General features: G+C 36.2%; 1 protein-coding gene and 1 pseudogene across 4 annotated transcripts in view; both read left to right on the forward strand.

Annotated features, from left to right (window-relative positions):
* RAVER2 (ribonucleoprotein, PTB binding 2) overlaps positions 1 to 26,621 on the forward strand; it is an 83,475-nt gene that overhangs the window by 51,357 nt on the left and 5,497 nt on the right. For 2 of the 4 annotated variants that reach the window (XM_009209933.3, XM_017962174.3), the window contains exons 6-11: positions 4,292 to 4,377; positions 6,068 to 6,172; positions 6,326 to 6,440; positions 8,477 to 8,745; positions 13,973 to 14,084; positions 15,900 to 16,036. In XM_009209933.3, coding sequence (XP_009208197.1) covers positions 4,292 to 4,377; positions 6,068 to 6,172; positions 6,326 to 6,440; positions 8,477 to 8,745; positions 13,973 to 14,084; positions 15,900 to 16,036 — 824 coding nt within the window. Of the gene's footprint in view, positions 1 to 4,291; positions 4,378 to 6,067; positions 6,173 to 6,325; positions 6,441 to 8,476; positions 8,746 to 13,972; positions 14,085 to 15,899; positions 16,037 to 24,911; positions 25,067 to 26,621 lie in introns of all 4 variants that reach the window. The other 2 variants (XR_649051.3, XM_003892002.5) reach the window with 2 other exon arrangements.
* On the forward strand, positions 2,486 to 3,005 carry LOC101001113 (annotated as a pseudogene).

The raw sequence follows: 26,621 nt of genomic DNA on the forward strand, positions 1-26,621 counted from the left end.
CCATGATTGTACCTTCAACTTCTATGAACTCAACTTTTTTAGCTCCTGTATATGAGGGAGAACATGCAGTATTTATCTTTATGTGCCTGACTTGTTTCACTTAATATAATGTCCTCCAGGTTGCTGCAAATGACCAGCTTTCCTTTTTTCTTATGGCTGAATAGTATTCAATTGTGTATATGTACCACATTTTCTTTATCCATTCATCTGTTGATGGACATTTAGTCCATATCTTGGCTACTGTGAATAGTGTTGCAATAAACATCAGGATGCAGATCTCTCTTCAAGATACAGATTTCTTTTTCTTTGGTTTGTTGTTGTTTGTTTTTTGAGATAGAGTCCCACCCTGTTGCTCAGGCTGGAGTGCAGTGGCATGATCTCAGCTCACTGCAACCTCTGCCTCCTGGGTTCAAGCGATTTTCATGCCTTAGCTTCTCAAGTAGCTAGGATTATGGGCGTGCACCACTGCACCCTGCTATTTTTGTGTTTTTTAATAGAGACAGGGTTTCGCCATGTTGGCCAGGCTGGTCTCGAACTCCTGACCTTCAGTGATCAACTCACCTCAGCCTCCCAAAGTGCTGGGATTACAGGTGTGAGCCACTGCACCTGGCCATGATTTCCTTTTCTTTGGATAAATATTCCTTAGTGGATTGCTGGATCCATATGGTAGTTCTGTATTTGTTTTTTTGAGAAACCATCATACTGTTTTCCATAATGGCTGTACTAATTGGCATTCCCTCCAGCAGTGTAAGAGAGTTCCCTTTTTTCCGCATCCTCACCAGCATTTATTATTTGTTTGTCTTTTTAATAATTAGAATTAGCCATTCTAATTAGGGTGAGATGATATCTTACTGTGGTTTTGACTTACATTTCACTGATGATACAGATGTTGAACATTTTTTCATATACTTGTTGGTCATTTATATGGCTTCTGAGAAATATCTGTTCAGATCCTTTGCCCATTTTTAAATTGGATTAATGGGGGTGGTTTTATTTTTATTTTTGCTGTGAATTGCTAGAGTTCTGTGTATATTCTAGATATTAGTCCTATGTCACATGAATAATTTGCAAATATTTTCTCCCATTCTACAAGTTATACGTGTTCACCTTATTGATTGTTTACCTCATTGTGTAGAAGCTGTTTAGTTTGATAAAATCCCATTTGTCTATTTTTGATTTTGTTGCCTGTGCTTGTGAAGTGTGACCCGTAACATCTTTGCCCAGATCAATGTCCTCAAGTGTTTCCCCCATGTTTTCTTCCAGTAGTTGTACAATTTTTAGCCTTGCATTTAAGTGTTTAATACATTTTGAGTTGGTTTTTATATATGGTGAGAGATAAGGGTCTAGTTTCATTCTTTTGCATATGAATATTCCATTTTCCCAGGATAATTTATTGAAGGGGCTATACGGAAGTTATTTGTCTAAGTCTAGTAATATTTTCTCTAATTCTCCACACTTAATTCCCTATCACTTGCAGAAGAGTTATTTTCTGTGTACCAGTTTTCCACTCAGAAATGCCTTTTTCTCATTGAAGTAGATAATAGAATTCTAAATGAGTCCTCTTCCACATATCCTCACATTATTATAACTTTCCTGAAATTATGCTGGGATGAAACATTCCCTCCAATCCTGCATACTCTGGGCACTTCCTCCTTTGCTAGAGAGAATATTGAAAACTGTTGAATTAAATAGTTTCCTATGGCTGTCTCACTGGTATCATTCTACTCCTGAAAACCAAGAAGTTGTATCATTCTTGTCTTCTGAGGCAGTCCCAATGTAGACTTAGATGGATACTAAAAATTTGGTTAGAATGAGGATTTATTTCATTCATTTATTTATTTCGCCTGTCATAGTACAGTGTTTTTTTCTTTTACTACATATATATTACAAGAAGATGTTACTAGTACACTAAGTTTGTATATTTTATATATATATAATTTTATGTATTATTATTTTGAAATGGAGTCTCACTCTGTCAGCCAGGCTGGAGTGTAGTGGCGTGATCTCAGCTCACTGCAACCTCCGCCTCCCAGCCTCAAGCAGTTCTCCTGCCTCTGCCTCCCAAGTAGCTGGGATTACAGGCATGTGCCACCATGCCTGGCTAATTTTTGTATTTTTGATAGAGACGGAGTTTCACCATGTTGACCAGGCTGGTCTCGAACTCCTGACCTCAAATGATCCTCCCACCTTGGCCTTCCAAAGTGCTGGGATTACAGGTGTGAGCCACTGTGCCCAGCCTAATTTTGTATATTATGATTATTCCAGTTATTTTACAATAGTTAGATTAAATTTCTTCATATATTTTCTATCTCATGGTCCTTTTTGTGTCTCTATCTATTCTAAAAACATCCTCCCCCCCCCCCCTTTTTTTTAAAGTGAGAGCAAGTTTATTAAGAAAGAAAAGGAATAAAGAATGGCTTCTCCAGGCCGGGCGCGGTGGCTCACGCCTGTAATCCCAGCCCTTTGGGAGGCCAAGGTGGGTGGATCTCAAGGTGAGGAGTTCAAAACCAGCCTGGCCAACATGGTGAAACCTCGTCTCTGGTAAAATACAAAAATTAGCTCTCTTCAGTTCGTGCTTCCAAGATGACAAAGAAAAGAAGGAACAATGGTCGTGCCAAAAAGGGCTGTGGCCACGTGCAGCCTATTCACTGCACTAACTGTGCCTGATGCTTGCCCAAGGACAAGGCCATTAAGAAATTCGTCATTCGAAACATAGTGGAGGCCGCAGCAGTCAGGGACATTTCTGAAGCGAGCATCTTCGATGTCTATGTGCTTCCCAAGCTGTGAAGCTACATTACTGTGTGAGTTGTGCAATTCACAGCAAAGTAGTCAGGAATCGATCTCGTGAAGCCCGCAAAGACCGAACACCCCCACCCCAATTTAGACCTGTGGGTGCTGCCCCACATCCCCCACCAAAGCCCATGTAAGGAGCTGAGTCCTTAAAGACTGAGATAGACTATTCTCTGGAGAAAAATAAAATGGAAATTGTACTTAAAAAAAAAAAAGTTAGCTGAGCATGGTGGTGAGTGCCTGTAATCCCAGCTACTTGGGAAGCTGAGGCAGGAGAATTGCTTGAACCCAGGAGGCCGGAGGTTGCAGTGAGCAGAGATCGTGCCATTGCACTCCAGCCTGGGAAATAGAATGTGACTCTCTATCAAAAACAAACAAACAAACAGACAGACAGACAGACAGACAGAATGGCTGCTCCATATAGCAGCCTGGACATACAGGCATGGACCACTGGTTGCCCATTTTTATGGTTATTTCTTGATTATCTTGATTATATGCTAAGCAAGAGATGGATTATTCATGAGTTTTCCAGGAAAATGGTGGGCAATTCTCAGAACGGAGGATTCCTCCCCTTTTTAGACCATATAGGGTAAATTTCACACGCCGCCATGGCATTTGTAAACTGTCATGTTGCTGGTGGGAGTGTAGCAATGAGGACGGCCAGAGGTCATTCTTGTCGCCATCTTGGTTTTGGTAGGTTTTAGTCGGCTTCTTTATTGCACCCTGTTTTATTAGCAAGGGCTTTGTGACCTGTATCTTGTGCCGACCTCCTGTCTCATCTTGTAACTTAGAATGCCTAACTTACTGGGAATGCAGCTCAGCAGGTCTCAGCCTTACTTTACCTGACTTCTATTCAAGATGGAGGCACTCTGGTTCAAACATCTGTGACACATCCCTGCCTCCCTTTTGTAAGTTTTCTGTTCTAAAAACATCCCTTTTGAAGCGTACTCTGGTATTTAGACTCTTAGACTTGATTATGAGTATTGTTCCCATTTATTCTTTTTATGTCTGTGTACAAGTTTGCAGTTTCTTTTGATTTTTTAATGTAAATATTTGTGTGTACATATATTGTCTTCTCAATTGGATTTTATATAAGCTTTTCAAGGACAAGGATTGTATCTTGTCCCCTACTCCTACCCTCTGCCAAAATGCCTGAAATACCTAAAAAACCACTGAATAAATAACATGGGTTCAAATGAGTATTGTGCTTATTAAAAGGTGGATATGTTTTGTTGCACTAAATTCTAGAGAAGATTAAGCCTAGGTTTGGAGTTTTACGATTATGGCAGAAGGCTTTTGAATTTTAAAACAAATTCCAGGGTTGAATCTCAGGGAAAGGTGCCTGTCACTTTTGACCAGTGACAAAGTCACTATGTCATTGAACTTTCAGTGGATTTGTTAATAGTTTAAAGAAATATTCATTAACCCTTTTGGAAGCTTGGTTTTTTTAAATTTTTAATTCCATATATATATTAAAGTTTTTACTTTTATTTTCTCAAAGCCGTTCTTGGGACACCTCACAGCTTGCCACATCTGATGAATCCATCCATCTCTCCTGTATTTTTACATTTGAATAAAGCACATCAGGTACATAAATAACATTAAGTACTGAAGCTTTAAATATTTGGAGTGAATATCTTGTTTGTTCTTAACACTTAAAGTTCTCAAGAAATTAAATGAGTATTTTGCTTTTAAAGAAAATCTTTAATAAGTATAGCTATGTAAAATTATAGCTTAACGAGTACATCAGATTCAATTAAGCTAACCAAAGCAGTAGTTATATACCACAATGAATATTATTGATTCCAATTTGTATGGCATTAAGAAGGAAAGTGGTATATTTTTTCGAGATAATAAATCATTTGTTCAAAACAGGGCTTCTTATGTGGTCTTAACTCAAAAAAATATTTCTAGAAAGAAAATATAAATGAACAGTAACTCTTAATTCCTAAAATTTAATGAATATTATAAAAAACAACTCATGTATATGAGAATAGAGTATATGTTTCCTACTTTTTTTAGATAAATATTTTAAATGTGTGTTTATAGATTTAAATGTCTGTAATATTAGAGATAAGCATTACTCATTAATTTCAGGTACTGTTTAAGAATATAGAATTCTAATTACAAATCAAACAATATATAATAGATGCTTAATATAAGTTGAATGAATGAATATCTGGTCCTAAATCCGGCTTTTGTTTTTCATCCTTAGAGTCTAACACAGGACTTGGTGATACATTATAGAGTTTTTATTCATTCCATTTACTCAATGTATTTTATTGAGTATCTGACATATATGTATTAGACATTGTGCTAATCATTGAGGCTACTGTGTGGAATGTAACATTTAAAGTCTATGTTATTATAGAATTTCAACCAGTAGGGACAACACATTAAACAGTTAATTACAATAAGGAGTGAAGAGTAATATGAGAGGGGAAGTTCAGAGTATTGATAATATTCCCTGTATTTTAAGAGAAAGACCAAAATGCTTTACCTTTAAGGCCCATACATTTGAGCTAGCTCCTCCTGCCTCTCAGCTCACTACACATCACTGTCCCACTACAACAGCCTGGTTTTGGTCCTCAAAGGACTTTGTTTTCTCCTCCTTCGGTCTTTTCTTCTGCTGGTCCTTCTTCCTGGAATACGAATACTTCCCACCCCAACATCACCTAATTCCCTCCCAGACTTCAACTACAGCCTTCAGATTGCAGTACAAGAATTAGTTCCTCCAAGAAACCTTCCTTGAATCGTCCAGGCTAAATAACATTCCTCCACTATTTGTTCTCATAGCCCCTTGCATTTTTCCTTCATATGATTATCATGTGTAATCATGTGGGTTTTTTTAATTATTATTAATTAATGGCTCCCTTCCTTAGGGGACTGTAAGATCTATGAGGGCAGATCTTATTGTACTTCTCACTAAGTAGCACAGTGCCTGGCACATAGAAAGTGCTCAATAAATCTTTGTTGAATGATTAAATGAATAAATAAATGAATGAATAGAATGTCACTGTCATTGAAACCAAAAAGGGGTGAGAGGAGGGAAGGAAGGATGAAAGAATGTAGAATTAATTTCATGACTGCATGGCACCCCTTGTATATTATTAAAAGAATTAACTAACTTTGCCTGTTAAGTTGGAAAGTGAAATATTATGTTTAGAAGCAGTTACTTTTACTCAGATCGACTGGAGAATTGAACTTTAAAATGAATCGGGTTATACAACATGTAGCTTTTCAAAATTAAACTAACAACGTTTTGTCATTTTCACAGAGCTCAGTTATGGGTAATACTTCTAATTTATTCCTTCAGAATCTTTCTCATATACCACTGGCACAACAACAATTAATGAAGTTTGAGAATATTCATACTAATAATGTAAGTATGATATCATTTTTTTCTTTTAGAATCAGTTCATTTCTTTTCTAGAATCAGGTTGTGGATCAGGTTGTTTATGAATTTTCACATGTGTAACTTTTTTTAGGTTATATCTTATGGCCATGGGTCTTACCTTTTTTTCTTCTTTTGTAGAAACCCGGCTTACTTGGAGAGCCCCCAGCTGTGGTATTTCAGACTGCACTAGGGATAGGGTCAGTGCTTCCATTGAAAAAGGAGTTGGGACATCATCATGGAGAAGCACATAAAAGTAAATGATGTGTATTTACTGAGAAGTCAGTAAACAGTCAGGTTTGAGATTTAAAGATAGTTTACTTATGTTCTCCTTTTATTTACAGGGAGGTCAAATTTGAGTTTTATTTAGTCATTTAAAATTTCGAGAACCCTCTTGGCTTTTTCTATTTTGAATATTGGTAAGTTACTGATGGACTTGCTTCCATGCCAAGATAAGACTTTCCCTGTTGGATACGCTTTAATATTTTATGCAGGTTCACAGCAGTGCAAGGCAAAGACACAGATCCCTTTGAGACTGACATGCTGCCCACTGGGCTGACAGCACATATGGATCCATTTGGGATAAGAAACCTTTCACTTTTATTTTTAAAAATCTAGTATTTATATATTTAAAGTTTGATTATTTATTTTTATTATTTAAAAAAATTGAACCTCTAAATCAGTAGTCAAAGAAAACTAATGTGTGTACTATGTGCTTCTAAAAACGTGGCAAACAAAATAGCTTTTTTGGCAGGAAAACAGGAGCATGGTGTTATACTAAGACTTCTTATTTGAATGTGATTTTGAAGGGCGCATTTTCAGCTTGAAGCTTAATTGAAATTTGCTTAGAAGTGAGCATGCTGAGTAAAAACAGAAGGTCCACCAATAATTTTTTTAAAAAGTCAATTAAATATGGGTAGCTTACTTAACCTTTTGTCCAGTGATCAAATAACTTAGTTCTGACTGTTGAAATTGACTGGACAAAAGTTAAGCCAGTGAAGAAATTTTGTGATATCATGGGGTCTGTCTTTCCAAAAAATTAAATTTTCTATGTCTAAAAGCTTATGTAAATGTGTATTATTTGTGTTGAATTAACTAATAAACTATTTACTTTAGTATATGCTGCTTTAAGAACATTGAATAGTGTCCAGATAACTATATTCTAAGCATTAGGGGAACCAAAGCATCCATCTCTAAATGATTATTACTGAAAATAATTGAAGAAATTTGTTTAGTAAATTTATAAAATGGTAAATCTTAGTTGTCAAAATTAGCTTTTTCCATTTAATTTTGACCTATAGATTTTTTAAAAGGTGGAACGGTTCAGAATTTTCCTATTAAAACTTTTAATAGGAATGTTGCCAGCCTGGGCAACATGACAAAACCCTGACTCTACTAAAATACAAAAAATTAACCAGGCATGGTTGCACACGCCTGTGGTCCCAGCTACTCAGGAGGCTGAGGTGGAAGAATCACCTTAGCCCAGGAAGTTGAGGCTGCAGTGAGCCATGATTGGCGATGGGAGTGGGACCCTGACTCAAAAAACAAAAATACTGTTTTTATTTCTCCCAGAATTTCTTGTTATTTTCTATAAATAAAAACATAAAACTTTCATGTATTAAATTTAGTGCTTATCTGTTAACAAATACTCATTTAAAGAAAGAAGCCAGTGATATACTGATAAGTGTTTAACAACAAGCTCTCTAGGTTGAAAAAACGTCTTGATTTGTAGCATTTGTGCATTTCTGTTTGTGAATACTCCAACTGTGACTGATTTCAGGTTACCAATATGAAGACATTTAACTCAATAGCTGGGAAGGGGTGTGTATTAATAGCTCTCATGAGCTGATGGAAGCCAGCTAACCAAATTTATTATTGGATTCAGTCAAAACTTCATTAAATTTTACTTTCAGATAACTTTTTAAACTTAAAACTTAATTATTTCCATCAGTTATGGAAACAGTGAAGCTGCAATGAATGGGCATTAAAAAAAAGCACTAATATAGCTTAAATGCCAATTAACAATTATATATAGAATTTAAAAACTTAAAAATTTCATATATTTGAGGTTACCCTGAAAGTTGCTGAAAATAAGAGCATTATTACTATTGTAGATTTTTGTTTTTTCATAAAGGAGCCCCTAATTAACAACCTCTAACCTTACCTTTTGCTGTTATCTAACAGGTACAAATTGGTTTCTCTGCATTTTGCTCATACTTAACAAAATCAAAAGGACTATTGCGAATAAATATTTTCTAACTAAAAGCTTTTTGCATTTGTGGTTTGCTACAGCATCTAGCCTGATTCCAACCCAAACAACGATAACAGCTGGAATGGGCATGTTACCATTCTTTCCAAATCAGCACATTGCTGGACATGCTGGGCCAGGGCACAGTAACACTCAGGAGAAACAGCCAGCCACGGTGGGAATGGCAGAAGGAAATTTCTCAGGGTCGCAGCCTTATCTTCAGAGCTTTCCAAACCTTGCTGCTGGAAGCTTGCTGGCAGGACACCATAAGCAGCAGCAAAGCCAGCCAAAAGGCACAGAGATAAGTTCAGGGGTAAGAAAACTTTGCGTGCACACAGATGTGTATATACCTACATATGTATATATATTCCATTTAAATTGTATCTTAAATTGTCATGTCAATGAAATGATGACTTTCTCATAGTTTACATTTACTTCTCAAAATTGAAGAAAACATTGCAAAATCTGTTTGCAATTTTTTTAAAAAATATGTTATTAAAAATAAGCAAACAAAAAATCCATTTTTTGATAAGTTATGCTAACTGGCATTTGGGACTACCTTAATTATTTGCCAGTTTGTAAGTAAAGTAATTTTAATTTGTGTAAAATGAGTTATGTCTCTTACAAATAATTTATATGTGGATTATTTATTCCAAAAAGTTTGTGACATACATGGTTTTCAGAAATACTTGATATTTTAAATATAAGATATAAACTAATTTAAGTTCAGAATTTTGTAGTTTGAAAAAGCTTAGGAGTATCAATACTTACTCACTTATATAGTAATGTTATTTGTAAGGCTAAGTACATGTTAATGCTGTTCTTTAAAATATACTTTTTGTGTATCTTAAATATGTAGTTAGTAGCTAAAGTATTTTAATATTTAAAGGCAGAACAAATTTTATCTGGAAAATATCAAACCCAGCTATTAAACTCTGGTCTGTTCAAACTAATCTGGTCTTTCTTTTAATTCTGGAAGTGTTTACCCAATCATTTTATTGGTTAATATACCACTGATATTTATAAATGTTGTAATAAGTAGGTAGACTAAAGTACATCTAATTTTTATTATATTTGTACCCCAAAATACACTGTGGTTTGTAAGTGGTATAAAACTTAGGCTTAAGCAGTTTGTAAGGAAAAAAATCTATGTAGTTTCTTGTATTCAAATGTCAAAATAATAATACTGAATTTGTAAGAGATTTTAGTGTTACCTAGCCATAGCAAGAAGTATGACTAGAATGCCCTACAATTGTACATTGAGAAAGCTAAGGCAGTTCTCTCTTTTTAAAATTTTTTTATCTTTTACTTTTTTATTTTATTTATTTTTTTTGAGATGAAGTCTTGCTATGTCACCCAGGCTGGAGTGCAGCGACGTGACCTTGGCTCACTGCAACCTCCACCTCCTGGGTTCAACAGTTCCCCTGCCCCAGCCTCCCAAGTAGCTGGGACTACATGCACGCACCACCATTCCTGACAGATTTTTGTATTTTTAGTAGAGATGGGGTTTCACCATGTTGGCCAGACTGGTCTTGAACTCCTGAGCTCAGGTGATCTTCCCACCTTGGCCTCCCAAAGTGCTGCTATTACAGGTGTGAGCCATTGCGCCTGGCCGTCAGTTCTTTATAGAATAAATTTTAAAAATTTATCTGCAGTGTTCATTGCTTGGGTCATTGAGGGAAACTGCACAAATAAAACTTGTATATGAATACTTCATATCTCTTTGCAATCTTTAGTTCACTGCAAGCATCAGAGTCTTTAGAAGAACTGTGGATTTTAGGTGATTCACAAAATGGGCAAATGAGTCTGTCTACAAGAAGACAGCCAAAATAGGGGCAGGTTCTGGAAAATAAGTCCTGCGAAGAAGAATTCAGGAGAAGTGGATATATGGAACCTGGAAAGAGACAACCAAACATATACATTGTTAAACCTATTTAAAGAGTAGTCATATGGTATTATGTGTACCTCCAGTGGGCAGAACTACCTATTAAGTACAACATACAATAAAGCAGATTTAGGCTTAATATAAGGAAGAACGATTCAAGCTTTTAAGCAGAGAGGAAGTTTATTTCACAAAGATGTGACTGTCATATCACCAAAAGCAATTAAGCAGAAGACCCCAGGTGAGCATCTGTATAGGATGTCGTGTTAATATAAATGATCCCTCTTCCTCTCAGTAGGGGTTGGACCAGGTAACCTCAGTGTTTTCTAACTGTGAGATTTTTAGACTTGGCTGAAATAATTAGTTTAACTTTGCTTCAGATGTTTAGAACTGCATCTTTAATATTGTGTTGGCCAGTAAGTCTTGAGTCTACCTTTTTGTTTCCAGAATCACCTCTAGTGCAAAAAAAAAAAAAAAAAAAAAAGAGAGCGAGAGATTTGGACTCTAACTCCCAACCTTTGAGAATTTTATTCAGGGAGACAGGGATAATATCCAGTTTCTGTTTATTGTGGTAAAATTAAAATATACGTAACATAAAATTTACCATTTTAAGTGTAGAGTACTGTGGCTTTAAGTACATTTACAGTGTTGTGCAGCATCATTGCTCTCCATCTCCAAAACTTTTTTGTCATCTCATACTGAAACCTGCATCTGTTAAATAATAACTCTCCCTTTTTCCCTCCCACTAGCCTGGGTAACCACTGTTTCTACTTTTGTCTTTATGAATTTGACTATTCTAGATACCTAGGTGACACAATATTTGTCCTTCTGTGTGTAGCTTAGTTCACTTAGCATAATGTTTTCTAGGTTCATCCATGTTGTAGCATGTATCCAAATTTCCTTCTTTCCTAAGGCTGAATAATATTCCATTGTACATATATACCATGTTTTAATTCAGCCATCCATGGACATGTGGGTTGTTTCTACCTTTTATTGTGAATAATGCTGCTGTGAACATTGGTATCTGAGTCCCTGCTTTCGATTCTTTGGGGTATATACCCAGAAATGGAATTGCCGGATCATACCATAATGCATGTTTAATTTTTGTTGGAACTGTCATCCGTTTTTCCACAGCAGCTGCACCATTTTCCATTCCTGCCAGCAGTGCACAGGGATTCTAATTTTCCAACATGCTCACCAACACTTGTTTTCTGTTTTAGCTGTTTGTAACAAAAATACCATAGACTGGGTGATTTAAATAACTTACATTTATTTCTCACAGTTTGAGAGGCTGGGAGTTCTAAGAGAAGGTGCCAGCAAATCCAGTGTTGATGAGGATACTGTTCCTGGTTTTCAGATGACCATCTTTTTGTTCCATTTTCACATGGTAGAGAGCTGGAGCAAGCCCTTTCATGTCTCTTCTTATAGGAGCGCTAATCCCACTCTTGAGGGCTCTACTTTCATGACCTCATTACCTTCCAAAGTCCCCACCTTCTAAGACCATCACATTGAGGCTTAGCATTTCAACATATGAATTCTGGGGAGATTTAAACATTCAGTTCGTAGTCGTAGCCATCCTAGTGGTTGTGAAGTGGTATCTCATTGTGGTTTTGATTTGCATTTCCCTAATAATTAGTGATGCTGAGCATTTTTGTGTGTGTTTATTAGTCATCTGTATATTTTCTTTGGAGAAATGTCTATTAAAGTTTTTGCCCATTTTAAATCAGGTTCGTTTTTGTTGTCATTGTTGAGTTTTTGGGAGTTTTCTATATACAGTTGACCCTAGAAAACACAGGTTTTAACTGCACAGGTCCACTTATACTTGGATATTTTCCAAGAAATATAGTGGGAAATTTTTTGGAAATTTTAAAAGTTTGAAAAAACTCACAAATGAACCCCATAGCCTGGAAATATTGAAAAATTAAGAAAAAGTTATATATGTCATGAATGCATAAAATATATGTAGATATTAGTCTAGTTTGTAATTTGCTACCATAATATATACTCAAACCTATTATTAAAAAGTTAAAATTTAGCATACATGACATACATACTTACAGACAGTACATGGCACCATTCAGTCAAAAGAAATGTAAACCAAAATAAAGATGCAGTATTAAATCATAACTGCATAAAATTAACTGTAATATATACTGTACTACTGTGATAATTTTGTACCTACTTCCTGTTGCTATTGAGATGAGCTCAAGTGTTGAGAGTATCCACTTAAAATGCTGTGTGTTGCTAATCATCTCCATGTGAGCCATTCATCTCTCCAGTAAATTGCTTATTGCAGTAAAAAGTGATGTCTCATCATGCTTGCATATTTTTCATCATGATTAGTGCAATACCATAAACCTTGAATAACACCTATGATCCATAAAAATGCCACTAGTGGTACTAGAAGGGCTCTCAAGAAGCAGTGTCATGACATTATAAGAAAAAGTCGAATTGCTTGATGAATACCACAGATTGAGGTCTGTAGCTCCTGTTGTCCACCATTTCAGACAGATCCATATTGTAAACAAATGACATAATTTATGGTATTGATAAGTACTACAGTACTGTAAATGTTTTTCTCTTATGGTTTTCTTAATATTTTCTTTTCTCCACCTTTAATGTAAAAAAAACCAGTGTATAACATATGTAACATACAAAATACATGTTAATTGTTTGCTATTGGTAAGGCTTCTAGTTGACAGTAGGCTATTAGTAGTTAAGTTTTTGGGTAGTCAAGGGTTATACATAGATTTTTCCACTATGTAGGGGGTTGGCACTACTAACCCCCATGTTGTTTCAAGGGTCAACTGTACTAGAATCCTTACACCTAACTAATTACATAAAAATATACTGATATACATGTTGAAGAAATGTGTGTTTCTAGCATCATCCAAATGTGGAGTTGGAATTTATTAAACTCATTTATTTTGTTTGACATTATATTTAGTACCAGAGGTAAATAAGCTTTGCTTTTGTTATTTGGTCATAAAATATAAAATAAAACTCTCAATAAAAATATTGATAACAGGCCAGGCGCAGTGGGTCACGCCTGTCATCCCAGCACTTTGGGAGGCCAAAGTAGGGGCATCACTAAGGTCAGGAGTTCGAGACCAGCCTGGCCAACATGGTGAAACCCCATCTCTACAAAAAATATTTAAAAATTAGCCAGGTGTGGTGGTGCGGTTCTGTAATCCCAGCTACTCAGGAAGCAGAAGCAGGAGAATCGCTTGAACCCGGGAGGTGGAGGTTTCCATGAGCTGAGATTGCACCATTGCACTCCAACCTGGGCAATAGAGTGAGATTCCATCTCAAAAAAAAAAAAAAAAAAGATAGATAGATAGATAAACAGTATTTCTGGAAAAGAGATATGGAATTTAGTTTTTCTTGTGAAGATGAATTCTTTCCTGGTTCAAGTGAGAAGATTGTACAAGATATCCTTTCATTCTCTTTTAGTTCTAAAGTTCTATGGCTCTAGAATAGTTTTTTTAAAAACCTAATTGAACAACTAATAGCAGGTGAAATGTGATCATTTTAGTCAACATCCATAGATATTTCATAAGTACACTAGATGTATTGAAAAATAAGTACTTCTGTGTTCTTCATTTTTATTTTCATGTTCTTCTCATTAAGTACCCCCTCCTTTGTTTTTGTTAAATAGGCTGCCTCTAAGAATCAGACTTCACTCTTGGGAGAACCACCAAAAGAAATTCGGCTCAGTAAAAATCCATACTTGAATTTGGCAAGTGTGTTGCCCAGTGTGTGCTTATCATGTAAGTAGGGGCTCAGTATTCTTGTTGTGGAGTTTTATTGAATACTTTACATAATGAGTTTTACTTTAATTTTTGACTTAATGGAAGCAAATAATACCTATTGGCCAAATTATAGGCCTAAATTATTCTTTAAATTAAAATAGTAATTAAAACTAAGACACTCAAAATGTGTGCTATTTTATTTAAGGAAAACATTACAACTCATAGAGAATCATTTTTCTTAACCAGAAGTTTAAACCTATAAGTAATCTTATATATCTTGAGTGTTTGAATACTCCCAAAATGTATGAGCTACCAATAATTGGTAGAAGTGGAATTCTCATTCACTTTTTGGAGGAACCCCTCAAGCCTTCAATTACTATAAATCAGCTATTCATTCAAATGTCGTTTTAAGAGAAAATCACAAATGTGATATGCTCCAGGCACAAGGATGTTCACTGCATCATTGGTTGTAAATAGTGGGAAAACTGGAAAATACTTAATATTTGTCAATAGGGGAATGCTAAAATAGTTCATCATATAATTGAATACTGTGCAACTTTTTTTTATAATTGAGGGATATTTATGTGTACTGATATGAGATGAACTCTAAAGCATATTTTGGCAAATATATGCATAAAATGATTCCATTTGTGTTTATTTAAAGTTATAAATCCTTACATGTATATACTTGAGTGTGCAAATGCATGAAATAAAACCAAAAAAGTAAATTCTAAACTATTACCTCTGGGAAGAATAATAGGATTAAATAAAAAGAGATGAAAGATGAATTTCATTTTTAATATATATCCTCTGTATTTTATGAAATATCCTTGAACCCAAACATTAATTTGTAATTTTTTTTGAGCTGGAAAAAAATGTAAGTGCACTTCTAGTATAACTGTTATATATTGATCTGGTCTGAAAATTGATGGTGACAATTATTACATTTATAAGAACGGTTTACATTTTTTATACCTTGTTTTACAGACTAGACACACACGCACGCACACACACACACACACACACACGTTTTGTTTTTTTGAGACAAGGTCTCACTCTGTCGCCCAGGCTGGAGTGCTGTGGTGTGATCTTGGCTTACTGCAGCCTCCACCTCCTGGGCTCAAGTGATCCTCCTACCTCAGCCTCCCGAGTAGCTGGGACTACAGGCATGTGCCACCAAGCCCAGCTAATTTTTTTTGTGTTTTTTTGTGGTTTTTTTTTTGTTTTTTTTTTCTGTGAGACAGAGTCTTGCTCTGTCACCCAGGCTGGAGTGCAATGGCACCATCTCGGCTCCCTGCAACCTCCACTTCCTGGGTTCAAGCAATTCTTAAGTCTCAGCCTCCCAAGTAGCTGGTATTACAGTCATGCACCACCATTCCTGGCAAATTTTTATATTTTTAGTATTTTTTTGTAGAGACGGGGTTTCACCATGTCACCCAAGCCAGTCTCGAACTCCTGGGCTCAGGCAGTCCTCCCACTTTAGCCTCTCAAAGTGCTGGAATTACAGGCATGAGCCACTATGCCCGGCCAGACATATATGTTTTTTAACCTTTCCACCAAAATTATTTACCCATGGGACAGGTGTCCATTTTAAGTTGTTTCAAATGAATGAGACAGTATTATATACTGTGTTTTCCCGGGGGAAAATATATCTAGTTATATGTTGGCAAATTAAAATTTTGTTCTATTTGATAATATGCGGTTATAATTTATAATTTATAATAAAATATAATTTATGTGTATAATATAATTTATAATTTATAAAACAATTTATAATAAAATAATTTGTTTAAAATAACCTAAATAAAATAAACTTGTTGATTCTGCCTTTAGCCCCTGCAAGTAAAACCACTCTTCATAAGACTGGAATTGCAAGCAGCATTCTGGATGCAATCTCTCAGGGAAATGAATCACAACACACATTGGAAAAGTGCATTGCTTATTCTCCACCTTTTGGTGATTACGCACAGGTAAATAATTCCCAGGTTCTGATGATACACAGAAAAATTGGTTCAACTATATATTGAGTTCACTGAATATGAAATTGTGGTTCCTATATTATTAACACAGGAAAATCAAATTGCACTGATCTATGTATTTCTTACTCATCATTTGAAATTTGGGAATGTGTTCAAGACATTATTTAGTATCATTTTGCACTAGATATTTACCTCTCATTGTTTACCTAGTGGTTGGCAAATTACAGCCCATAGACCAAATCTAGCCCACCACCTGGTTTTGTAAATAAATTTGTATTGTAACACAGCCATGTCCATTCATTAACATATTGTCTATGGTACTGACATGCTATAATAAAAGAGTTGAGTGATGACAACAGAGACTATGTGGCCTGCAAGATTAAATATTTACTATCTGGTTCTTTATAGAAAAATGCTGCTAATCTTTGGTTTGCACTAGTATAGACCTGAGAAACCCAAGGGAATGCCTCTGTTCTTCTCCACTGTTTGTAGATGTAGAAAGATGATCATATTTACAGACACTACTGTGCTAACTTCTAAGCCAGTCAATCAATAACATAAAAGTATTATGTTCATAAGATATCCTGTGTCATTACTTAAATATGTCAGTTTTGCTTTGGCCCTTCTTCAGCTTACTCTTAGCAGTGTACGCTGAGTATATATCATGTTAGCCCTGTGTGATTATGGAATCATAAGAGTCTTATAATTATCAGTTCTGACTCTTACTGTCCTAGAACAGCCAGCTTCTTCTCAGCTCTATCCTGTTCGTTGGAGCCTTGTCTCCACTTGGATTTCCTTGGAGCAGCTCTGTGTTTGCCTGACCTGTCTCTAATAAACTTAGAAAAGAAAATTACTTAGAACAATTGACGCCTGATTATGCCTTTTTAATAGAGTACTAGAAATAACCCAAGTTCTGTAAAAATGGTGCAGCAGGATATTAGTGAAACATATGACGTATCTTATATACCTGGGACAAGATGGGAAAATATGGGTTGGGTAGATGATGTAATTAGGTGACAGTATATCTGTATTTAGAGAACAGTGATCACAAATTGCTGCAATCTGAAAGCATTCTCTTATATTGATTCATAAGACTCATCTTCAGTCCTTTATTAGATAACATTTGAAGTAATGACTTAGATAAAGACATTAATTGGAAAATTTATAAGATATAGTCCTGTACAATTCCAATTTGTTTCTTTTCAAGAAGCAAACTTTTTATAAACAGAAGCACGATAAATTTTTTAAAAATTCATTAAATACGTATTTAAGCTTTAAAAATTTTTTGAACTTACCTTTTATTTCTTTTTAAATTTGCCTTTTTCTTAGCAGTTTTGCTTGTTAGATTACTATGATTTATTATATACTTATATACATAGAAAGACTTTCTCATTCACACATGGAGAAATTCTGGAATAATGATGCCTTTTTCATTGCTGTATGTCTTCCTGCCTCCACACTTGCTTGCCCAGAGATATGGTGGGGGAATGAATCCTCCGTGCACTGTTCAGTGTCTCCTTTGACAGTCCCTGCTTCTTGCGCATGCTTGTTCATAAAATGGGATTTGTTCTGTCTCTCATGTTCTTTCTTCCTTATAAACTTAATTAAATGTTACTAATGGAACATTAAAGTAAATGGAATTTAACTAATGGAACTAAAGTAACTATTATAGAAAAAGGTGGTCGTGTATTAGGAATTCCTTCCACTATTACCACTGCTGGGATGAAGGAAGAAGTCTAAGGGAAAGGAACCAAAAGTGTTTGTTTTCTTTTTAACACTTGCTATATGCTTTGTGACGTAAGTGATTACTATTTCTAACAACCTTGTGAGATTTAAATGACCGCCTTCATGATACAAGTGGAGAAGCATGAAGGGGTAAATAATCTCTCCAAGTTCATACAGTTGGTAAGTGATTTCTTGATTCCAAAGGCCACATTATTTATACCATTAAGAAGTTTCTTCAGGCTTCGAAGTAATATCTGAGAGAAACTGTGTGGGCTGCTCTGCTTATGAATTAGGAGAGATGAATATGTCAAGGCATAGAGGGACAAAATAATCTTTATCTTCAATAAAACTATCAGATTTAAAAACCTAATTGGCATTTCCAGTATTGATGATGTTGCTTGTATCATACTATTTCCCTACAGATAACCATTATTAGAACTGGACTAAATATAAATGAAAACCAACTACTTGAAAGCACTAGAGAATGAATGACCAAAAGCAGGCGGAAATGCGAGAATTATTCCTTAAAACAGGATAACATCACTGTATGATATTTGTGTTTCTATAGGTTTTTGCCTGATACTACTCCCTAGATGGAGAAAGCTGCAGTCTCACCAGCTTAAGGAGTCAGATGACGGAGTTCAGGACCGTTAGCAAGGATGTTAAGTGAAGGGGGAAATTGTGGAAAAGAGGGGGTTGCATAAGAAGGAGCCTCAAAATCTGTGTGTCAACTTAACCCGAATACAGTTGGCTGGCCCCTAAACTGTGTTTGTATGAGGGAAACTCCAAGGGACCTGGTAGAAAACAGCTGAAAGGCTAAAAGAACTGAGAAGAGATTCAACTCCTCTCCAGCGCAGAGGAGACAGAGTTTGGAGTTTGAGTTCAGCAAAGTTAACTCCTTCTAGAACAGAAATCAACATTCATCAGAGGAAGATAATAGAATCTGTAGCCTCTACAATATATTATAGTAATCAATATGTCCAGTAGAACAAAATTACTAGATAGTTGAAGAAGCAAGAAAATGTGACTCACAATTAAGAGAAAAAGTAGAAACTGACCCCAAGGTGACCCAGATGTTGGTCTTGTAGACAATAACCACAAAACAGCTATTATAAATATGTTTAGGAACTTAAAAGAAAATTAATAATGAACAGATATGGAATCTCTGCCAAGAGATATAAACTAAAAAATAACAACTTTGGAACTGAAAACTATAGTATCTGAAATAAATACACTGGATGGGCATAGCAGAAGATTGGAGAGGCCAGGAAAAAAGGTTCGGTTAACATGAAGACAACTCAATCTGAAGAACACAAAGAAAAGAGATTTTTAAAAGCCCAGTGGAACATATCCTCAGGGACCTGAGGGAAAATATAAAGCAGTCTAAAATGCATGTAAATGGAGTCCTGGGAGAAGAAGAGAAAGATAATGGGGGCACACATTATTTGAAAAAATAATGGTCAAACATTTTCCAGATTTGCTTCAAAAAACTTACAGATCTAACAGGCTCGGAGGTCCTCCTGCATAGCAGGATAAATAAAAGGAAATTTTTACCTAGGCACATTATAGTTAGTATGCTGAAAACTATAGTTATAAAGAGATAATCTTGAGAGCAACCAGATAAAAACAATGCACATTATCTTAAGACAGATTTCTCAATCTTGGTACTATTAACATTTAGGGCTGGATGATTCTCTCTTAAGTGGGAAGGGCTATTCTGTGCTTGTAGGAGATTTGGCAACATCCTTGTCCTCTAACCCCTAGATTGCCCCCACCAGCACACACACCATTGAGAACCACTGGGTTAAGGCAACAGTAAACATGCAGGTGACTAAAAAAGATTATATATTTTCTCTTAATTTATTTAAAAGCAAAAATTTTAACATATAGGGTTTATAATGTATATAGATATAGTATATTTGATAGCAATAGTGTAAAGGACAATAAGGTAAATGAAATTATGGTTTTGGGGTTATGTTTTACATGAAGTACATCAAAAGTAACTCTAAGTAGGCTGTGGTAAGTTGTGGAACGCATATTGTAATCCATACAGCAACCATTAAAAAATTATACAAAGAGATATAGCTAAAACATGAACAGTTTAATTACAATGAAATTATAAAAACATTTGATTAAGCCAAAATATGCCATGAAAGACAAAAACAACTAAGTCTAATAAAAACAAATATCCGAGTGGTAAACCCAAATTGAACAGTAGTTATAATTCTATCAAATGAAAACAGCCTGCATTATAACAAATTTTCTTTTCTAATATTTAAAAATTTTTAATTTTAGGTTTGGGGGTACACGTGAAGGTTTATTACATAGCTAAACACGTGTCACAGGGGTTTTTTGTGCATATTATTTCATCACCCAGGTATTAAGCCCAGTATCCAATAGTTATCTTTTCTACTGCTCTCCCTCCTCCCACCCTCCACCGTTATGTAGACAGCAGTCTGTTGTTTCCTTCTTTGTGTTCATAAGTTCTTATCATTTAGCTCCCACTTACGAGTGAGAACGTGTGGTATTTGGTTTTCTGTTCCTGCATTAGTTTGCTAAGGATAAAAGCTTCCAACTCTATCCATGTTCCCACAAAAGACATGATCTCATTCTTTTTTATGGCTGCATAGTTTTCCATAGTGTATATGTACCAGATACCCAGCCTGTCACTGATGGGCATTTAGGTTGATTCTTTGTCTTTGCTATTGTGGATAGTGCTGCAGTGAACATTTGTGTGCATGTGTATTTATGATAGAATAATTTATATTCCTTTGGGTATATACGCAGTAATGGGATTGCTAGGTCCAATGGTAATTCTGTTTTTAGCTCTTTGAGATTTTGCTACACTACTTGCCACAATGGTTGAACTAATTTACATTCCCACCAACAGTGTATTAGTGTTCCCTTTTCTCCACAACCTCACCAGCATCTGCTATTTTTTGACATTTTAGTAATGGCCAATTCTGACTGGTATGAGATGGTATCTCATTGTGGTTTTTGATTTGCATTTCTCTAATGATCAGTGATATTGAACTTTTTTTCATATACTTGTTGGCCGCGTATGTGTCTTCTTTTGAGAAGTGTCTGTTTATGTCCTTTGCCTACTTTTTAATGGGGTTGTTTGCTTTTTTCTTGTAAATTTAAGTTCCTTATAAATGCAGGATATTAGCCCTTTGTCAGATGTATAGTTTGGAAAAATTTTCTCCTATTCTGTAGGTTCTCTGTTTACTCTGTTGATAGTTTCTTTTGCTTGCAGAGGCTCTTAATTTAATTAGATCCCACTTGTCAATTTTTGCTCTTACTGCGATTGCTTCTGGTGTCTTGTCATGAAATCTTTGCCCGTTCCTATGTCCAAGGAACGATACTGCACTAAAACCTCCAGTAAAATGTTGAATAGAAGCAGTAGAAGTATATATTTATGCCTTGTTGAAACTCTGTTGGAATAGGCACATAGACCAATGGAAAAGAATAGAGAGCCCAGAAATAAGGCTGGACATCTGCAACCATCTGGTCTTCGACAAAGTTGACAAAAGCAATGGGGTAAAGACTCCCTATTCAATAAAAGGTGCGGGGATAACTGGCTAGCCATATGCAGAAGATTAAAGCCAGACCTCTTCCTTACACCATAGACAAAAATCAGCTCAAGACGGATTAAAGACTTAAATGTAAAACACAAAATTATAAAAACCCTGGAAGACAACCTAGGCAATACCATCCTGGACACAGGAACACACAAAGATTTTATGACAAAGTATGACCCATACACAAAGGGAAAAGTAATTAATAGAAATTGTCCGTAAAAAGTGCAAACACTGGACTTACTAAACAAAGATTTAAAATATTTTCAAAGAATTAAAGAGAGCCACGTTTCAGGAACTTTTAAAAAGTATGAGAGGCCAGGCGCAGTGGCTCACGCCTGTAATCCCAGCACTTTGGGAGGCCGAGGCGCGCAGATCACGAGGTCAGGAGATCGAGACCATCCTGGCTAATATGGTGAGACCCCATCTCTACTAAAAATACAAAAAATTAGCCGGGCGTGGTGGCCAGCGCCTGTAGTCCCAGCTACTTGGGAGGCTGAGGCAGGAGAATGGCGTGAACCTGGGAGGCAGAGCTTGCAGCGAGCCGAGATTGTGCCACTGCACTCCAGCCTGGGCGACAGAGTAAGACTCCTTCTCAAAAACAAACAAACAAACAAAAAAGCAAAAGTATGAGAACAACATCTCATCACATAGAGAATATCAATAAAGAGAGAAATTATTTTTAAAAATCAAATAGAAATTCTATATTTGAAAAGTATGGTAACAAATGAAAAATTTACTATAGCACAGCAGCAGATTGGAGCAGGAAGAAGACTCGACAAACTTGGAATGTAGGTCAATTGAAATGATCCAGTCTGAGAAACTGAAAGAAAAGAGAATGAAGAAAAATGAACTATAACAATGTAGGCAAGGATGCGGAGAAATGGGAATCCTCATACAGTGCTAGGGGTTGGTGGGATATAAAATGGTGCAGCTGCTTTGGAAGAGTGTGGCAGTTTGTCAAATGTTAAAGAATTACCAGATGGCCCCAGGATTTGACTCCTAGGTATATCCAAGAGAATTGAAAATGTATGTTTATACACAAATGTGTACATGCATTGGCACAGCAGCAGCATTCATAACAGCCAAAAAGGAAAACAACCCAAATGTCCGTCTAGTGATGAATGAATAAACAGAATGTGGTAATATCCACGTGATGGAATATTACTCATCCATAGAAAGGAATGGAGTACTGATCCATGCTACAACATTGGCGAACCTTGTGAACATTACGCTAAGTGAAATATGCCAGACAAAAAGTACACATATGATATTCCATTTATATGAAATATCCAGAATAGGCAAATCCATAGAGAATGTAAGTAGATAGTGGTTACTGGGGGCTGGAGGAAGGAGGAGTTAGGGAGTGTGATTAACAGGATTTTTTGGGGGAGGGGAGAGTGATAAAAATACTCTAGAATTCAATTGTGGTGATAGTTGTTCACAAGTTGGTGAACCTTGTGAATCAACAAATTTTGGACTCTTTAAAAAATAAGCTTCAACTGTACTAAACAGAGAACAGCATTTTCATTTAGTGTTTTAGAGATCCTAAAAGTAGCTAGTTATAAGCAAACAGATCAGATCCATTTTTCAAGATCTAGGTCTAATTAGAAATAAGTTTTAAATGCACTACCCCTTCCATTTCTCTAGTTAGTTGTACAGAATTGCCATTGAGCTGTAGTTACTAATTTTCTCAAAGACTGTATGTCTTGAATATTTGAACTGTGATTGAGAAAACTTAAATCAGAAATAAATTATTTAAAAATTTGTAGTATACATTGTAGCAGTGATAATAGCATTATAGTCAGCTATGTAAACCTGTCAATATGAATGTACAAATTGAGTTTGAAATTTCAGATTCTGAGGTCCATCTATGTCAAATGGTTGGGAGAAACCTACCTTAAAAGAGAAGCTTTTAAGCCACTTTATTAAATGTCTATTAAACACCTAAATCTAACATCTAATTATAATTTATCAAAGACAAAACATTTCACCCTTCCCCTTTAATTAAAATAGGTAAAATAGGTCAAAATATATCTTAAGCGTCTTTCCAGTTTGACGTAGTCGTTAGTCTCAATAATGTAAAAAAAAGTAAGAGTTTTTTCAGCTGTTTAATATGACTGCTTACGTTGTGAATTTTTTTTTTTTTCTTTTTGAGACAGAGTCTTGCTCTGTCACCCAGGCTGGAGTGCAATGGCACAATCTCGGCTCACTGCAACCTCCACCTCCTGGGTTCAAGTGATTCTCCTGCCTCAGCCTCCTGAGTAGCTGGGATTACAGGTGCCCACCACCATGCCCAGCTAATTTTTGTATTTTTAGTAGAGATGGGGTTTCACCACGTTGACCAGGCTGGTCTTGAACTCCTGACCTCAAGTGATCTGCCTGCCTTGGTCTCCCAAAGTGCTAGGATTACAGGCCTGTGCCACTGCGCCTGGCCTGATTTTGATTTTTCATTTGACAGTTGCCATACGTGGCAGTTGTCCAGCGTGCAGCACAGCAGTGTTATCTGCTTGCACGGTGTGTTCTTGTGTTGCCCTGATTCCAGGGATCTCCCCTGCCAGGAGGCTGACTGCCTTGTTCCAGGGAATCAACCACAGAATATATGATGAGATGATGTGATGAGGGAAGAGGAAAGAAAAATGAACAAAAGACCTGGAAAATGCTTAGTCCTTTCATACAGAGCTGAATGCTGCCACCCAGTGGTCAAACAATGCAGGCCGACTTGCCAAAAAGTACATTATATTATGTAATGAATGCTGTGTGGATTTTTGTATGGACCGTGATAGATCCGAATCTCGTGACAAACACCTATCATACAAAATATGTTTTAAAACATAAGCCCACATTAAACAACAATTATGGGAGCACAGGTTATCTATATATTAACCCTAGACAATAAGTTGGAAAGTATTTTTAAAAAGTGATTTTGGTTAAAAACTGGAATTAAGGAAAGCAAGCTATTGAAATGTATTTTGGCTGGGCGCGGTGGCTCATGCTTATAATTCCGGCACTTTGGGAGGCCGAGGTGGGTGGATCACCTAAGGTCAGGAGTTCAAGACCAACCTGGCCAACATGGGGAAACCCTCTCTCTACAGAAAATACAAAAAATTAGCCAGGTGTGGTGGTGCACGCTTGTAATCCCAGCTACTCAGGAGGCTGAGGCAGGAGAATCGCTTGAGCCCAGGAGGCAGAGGCTGCAGTGAGCTGAGATCCTGCCATTGCACTCCAGCCTGGGCAGCAGAGCAAGACCCTGTCTCCAAAAAAAAAAAAAAATTAGTGCTGTGCAATACCTTTTTGGGGATGAATTGTTAAATCCAATGTTAGGACTTAACCATTATTATGAAGAAAAGTAGCTGAGAGGCAAACATGAATATGAACATTGGAAACATTTATGTATGTATATATGAGACAGATATTTTTTATTAGTTATATCATTAATGTCACAGAATGAAGCATATTGATTTTGAAACATTTTTAACAATGGGAGAAAGCTGTATTTTTAAATAAAATTTTAAAAATGTTTAATGCAGAAATGATAATAAAATTAATTCATGTTTCTGTAGGTCTGAAATCTAAAAGCTGGACTTGAAGCTATAAGAAAGGGACATTAGGGGCTTGATTCAGATCTCAGGAGAACTAGTGCAGTCCAATTTTGGTTCTCCATATACCTGACTCCACTGAAGAGACAAGACTTAGAAAAGGTGAAGTGGAGCTGAAGGTAAGGGTGAGACTGAGGAGTCCTAGAGGCAGAATTTTCTGAAAACAAGTTTCATTTTGTATTTAAAGGACTACCTGCTAAATGCTTATATTCTTTTCAGAAGAACAACAATAATAAATACCTTTAATTGGACTGATAGCAGATGAGCCTAATGGAATTCACTGTTGACATTAACATATCCCAAAGGAATCTTCTAAGGGATAGTCAAGATTCCCCTTTCCCCAATTCTTATGAGAGCTATGAAAACTAGCCACCAGTTCAATTATTGACATGAGCTTAAAAATTGAGCTTAAGATACATTGTAAGTAGCAAACTGGCAGTCAGCAAATGATATGGTGACATTCTGTTTCTGCATTCACTTGGAAATGAATGGGATAAAAGTCTACATTTATATGAAAATAAAAAGATTTGCTTTAATAAAAGAAAGAAAAATTTTTTTTAAATCTAAGATAAAATAGCAACTGCATAGAGAATGGGTTGCATAGTAGATGTGTGCAAAAGATTAGATTGGTGAGCAACAGTTAAAAGAGCCAACTAATTTGAAATTCTAACAAGAGGGCAGCTGCCCAAAGTGAGAAGCACATTAATCTTTGCTTTGGTAGGCTCTAGTAGATTATGGTGTCCAGTTTTGCCATGCCAGAGTGTCAGAAACCATAGCCCATGACTATTCGCTGAAGGAATTGGGAATGCATGCTTAGAAAATATTTTTTGAAAGGTATTCATTTACTCATTCAACCAGTATATACTGAATGTCTACTATATGACAGGACTGTTCTAGGCACTAGAGGTATGGCAGTGAACAAAACATCAAAATTCTTATAAGAATGGAACTTACATTTAGGGGAAAAAATTAGTAAAAGGAATAGTGATCGCTGTAGAGAAAATAAGGTGAAGGCTAAAGAGTGTCTGGGAAGACTTGGAGTTTAAATATGTGGTCAAGGAAGGGTTCATTGTAAAACTGATTCTTGGGCAAAGATCAGAGCTTTAGGGAGTGTGCCACATGAGTATCTATGTAAAGTGCGTTCCAGGGACAGGGAACAGCAAGTGCAGGGGTTCTGAGGCAGAAACATGCTTGGTCTGTTAAAGGAACAGCAAGCAACCTTTAGGGCAGAAGAGGAGTGAGCAAAGTGGAGAATAGGAGATGAAGTCACAGTGGGGTGGGGGAGGCAGAGCTCACAGACAGTTTGTGACCTTTTAGGCCCTTGTAAGGACTTTGGCTTTTACTCTTAAGATAGAAAGCCACTGGAATGTTTTGAGTATAGGGATAATTGACTGTATTTATAGTTTAACATGTCTAGCTGCTGTGTTAAATAATGAATGTAGAACATAGCAGGGTCAGTTAGGAAGCTGCTGTGGTACAATTCAAGTAAAAACACTGACTTGGACAAGCCTGGAAGCAGCAGAGGCAGTGATATGTGGCTGGGCTGGAGACATTTTTTGGAAGGTGGAGTCAATGGGGTATACGAGGGTAAGAGAGGAGCCAAGGCCCCAAGAGTTTTGGCCTAGAAAAATGAATTTGTTACTGATTGAGATGGGCAAGACTGTGTGGGTGGAG

The sequence above is a fragment of the Papio anubis genome, chromosome 1 (genome assembly GCF_008728515.1).
Source record: "Papio anubis isolate 15944 chromosome 1, Panubis1.0, whole genome shotgun sequence".
NCBI lineage: Eukaryota > Metazoa > Chordata > Mammalia > Primates > Cercopithecidae > Papio > Papio anubis.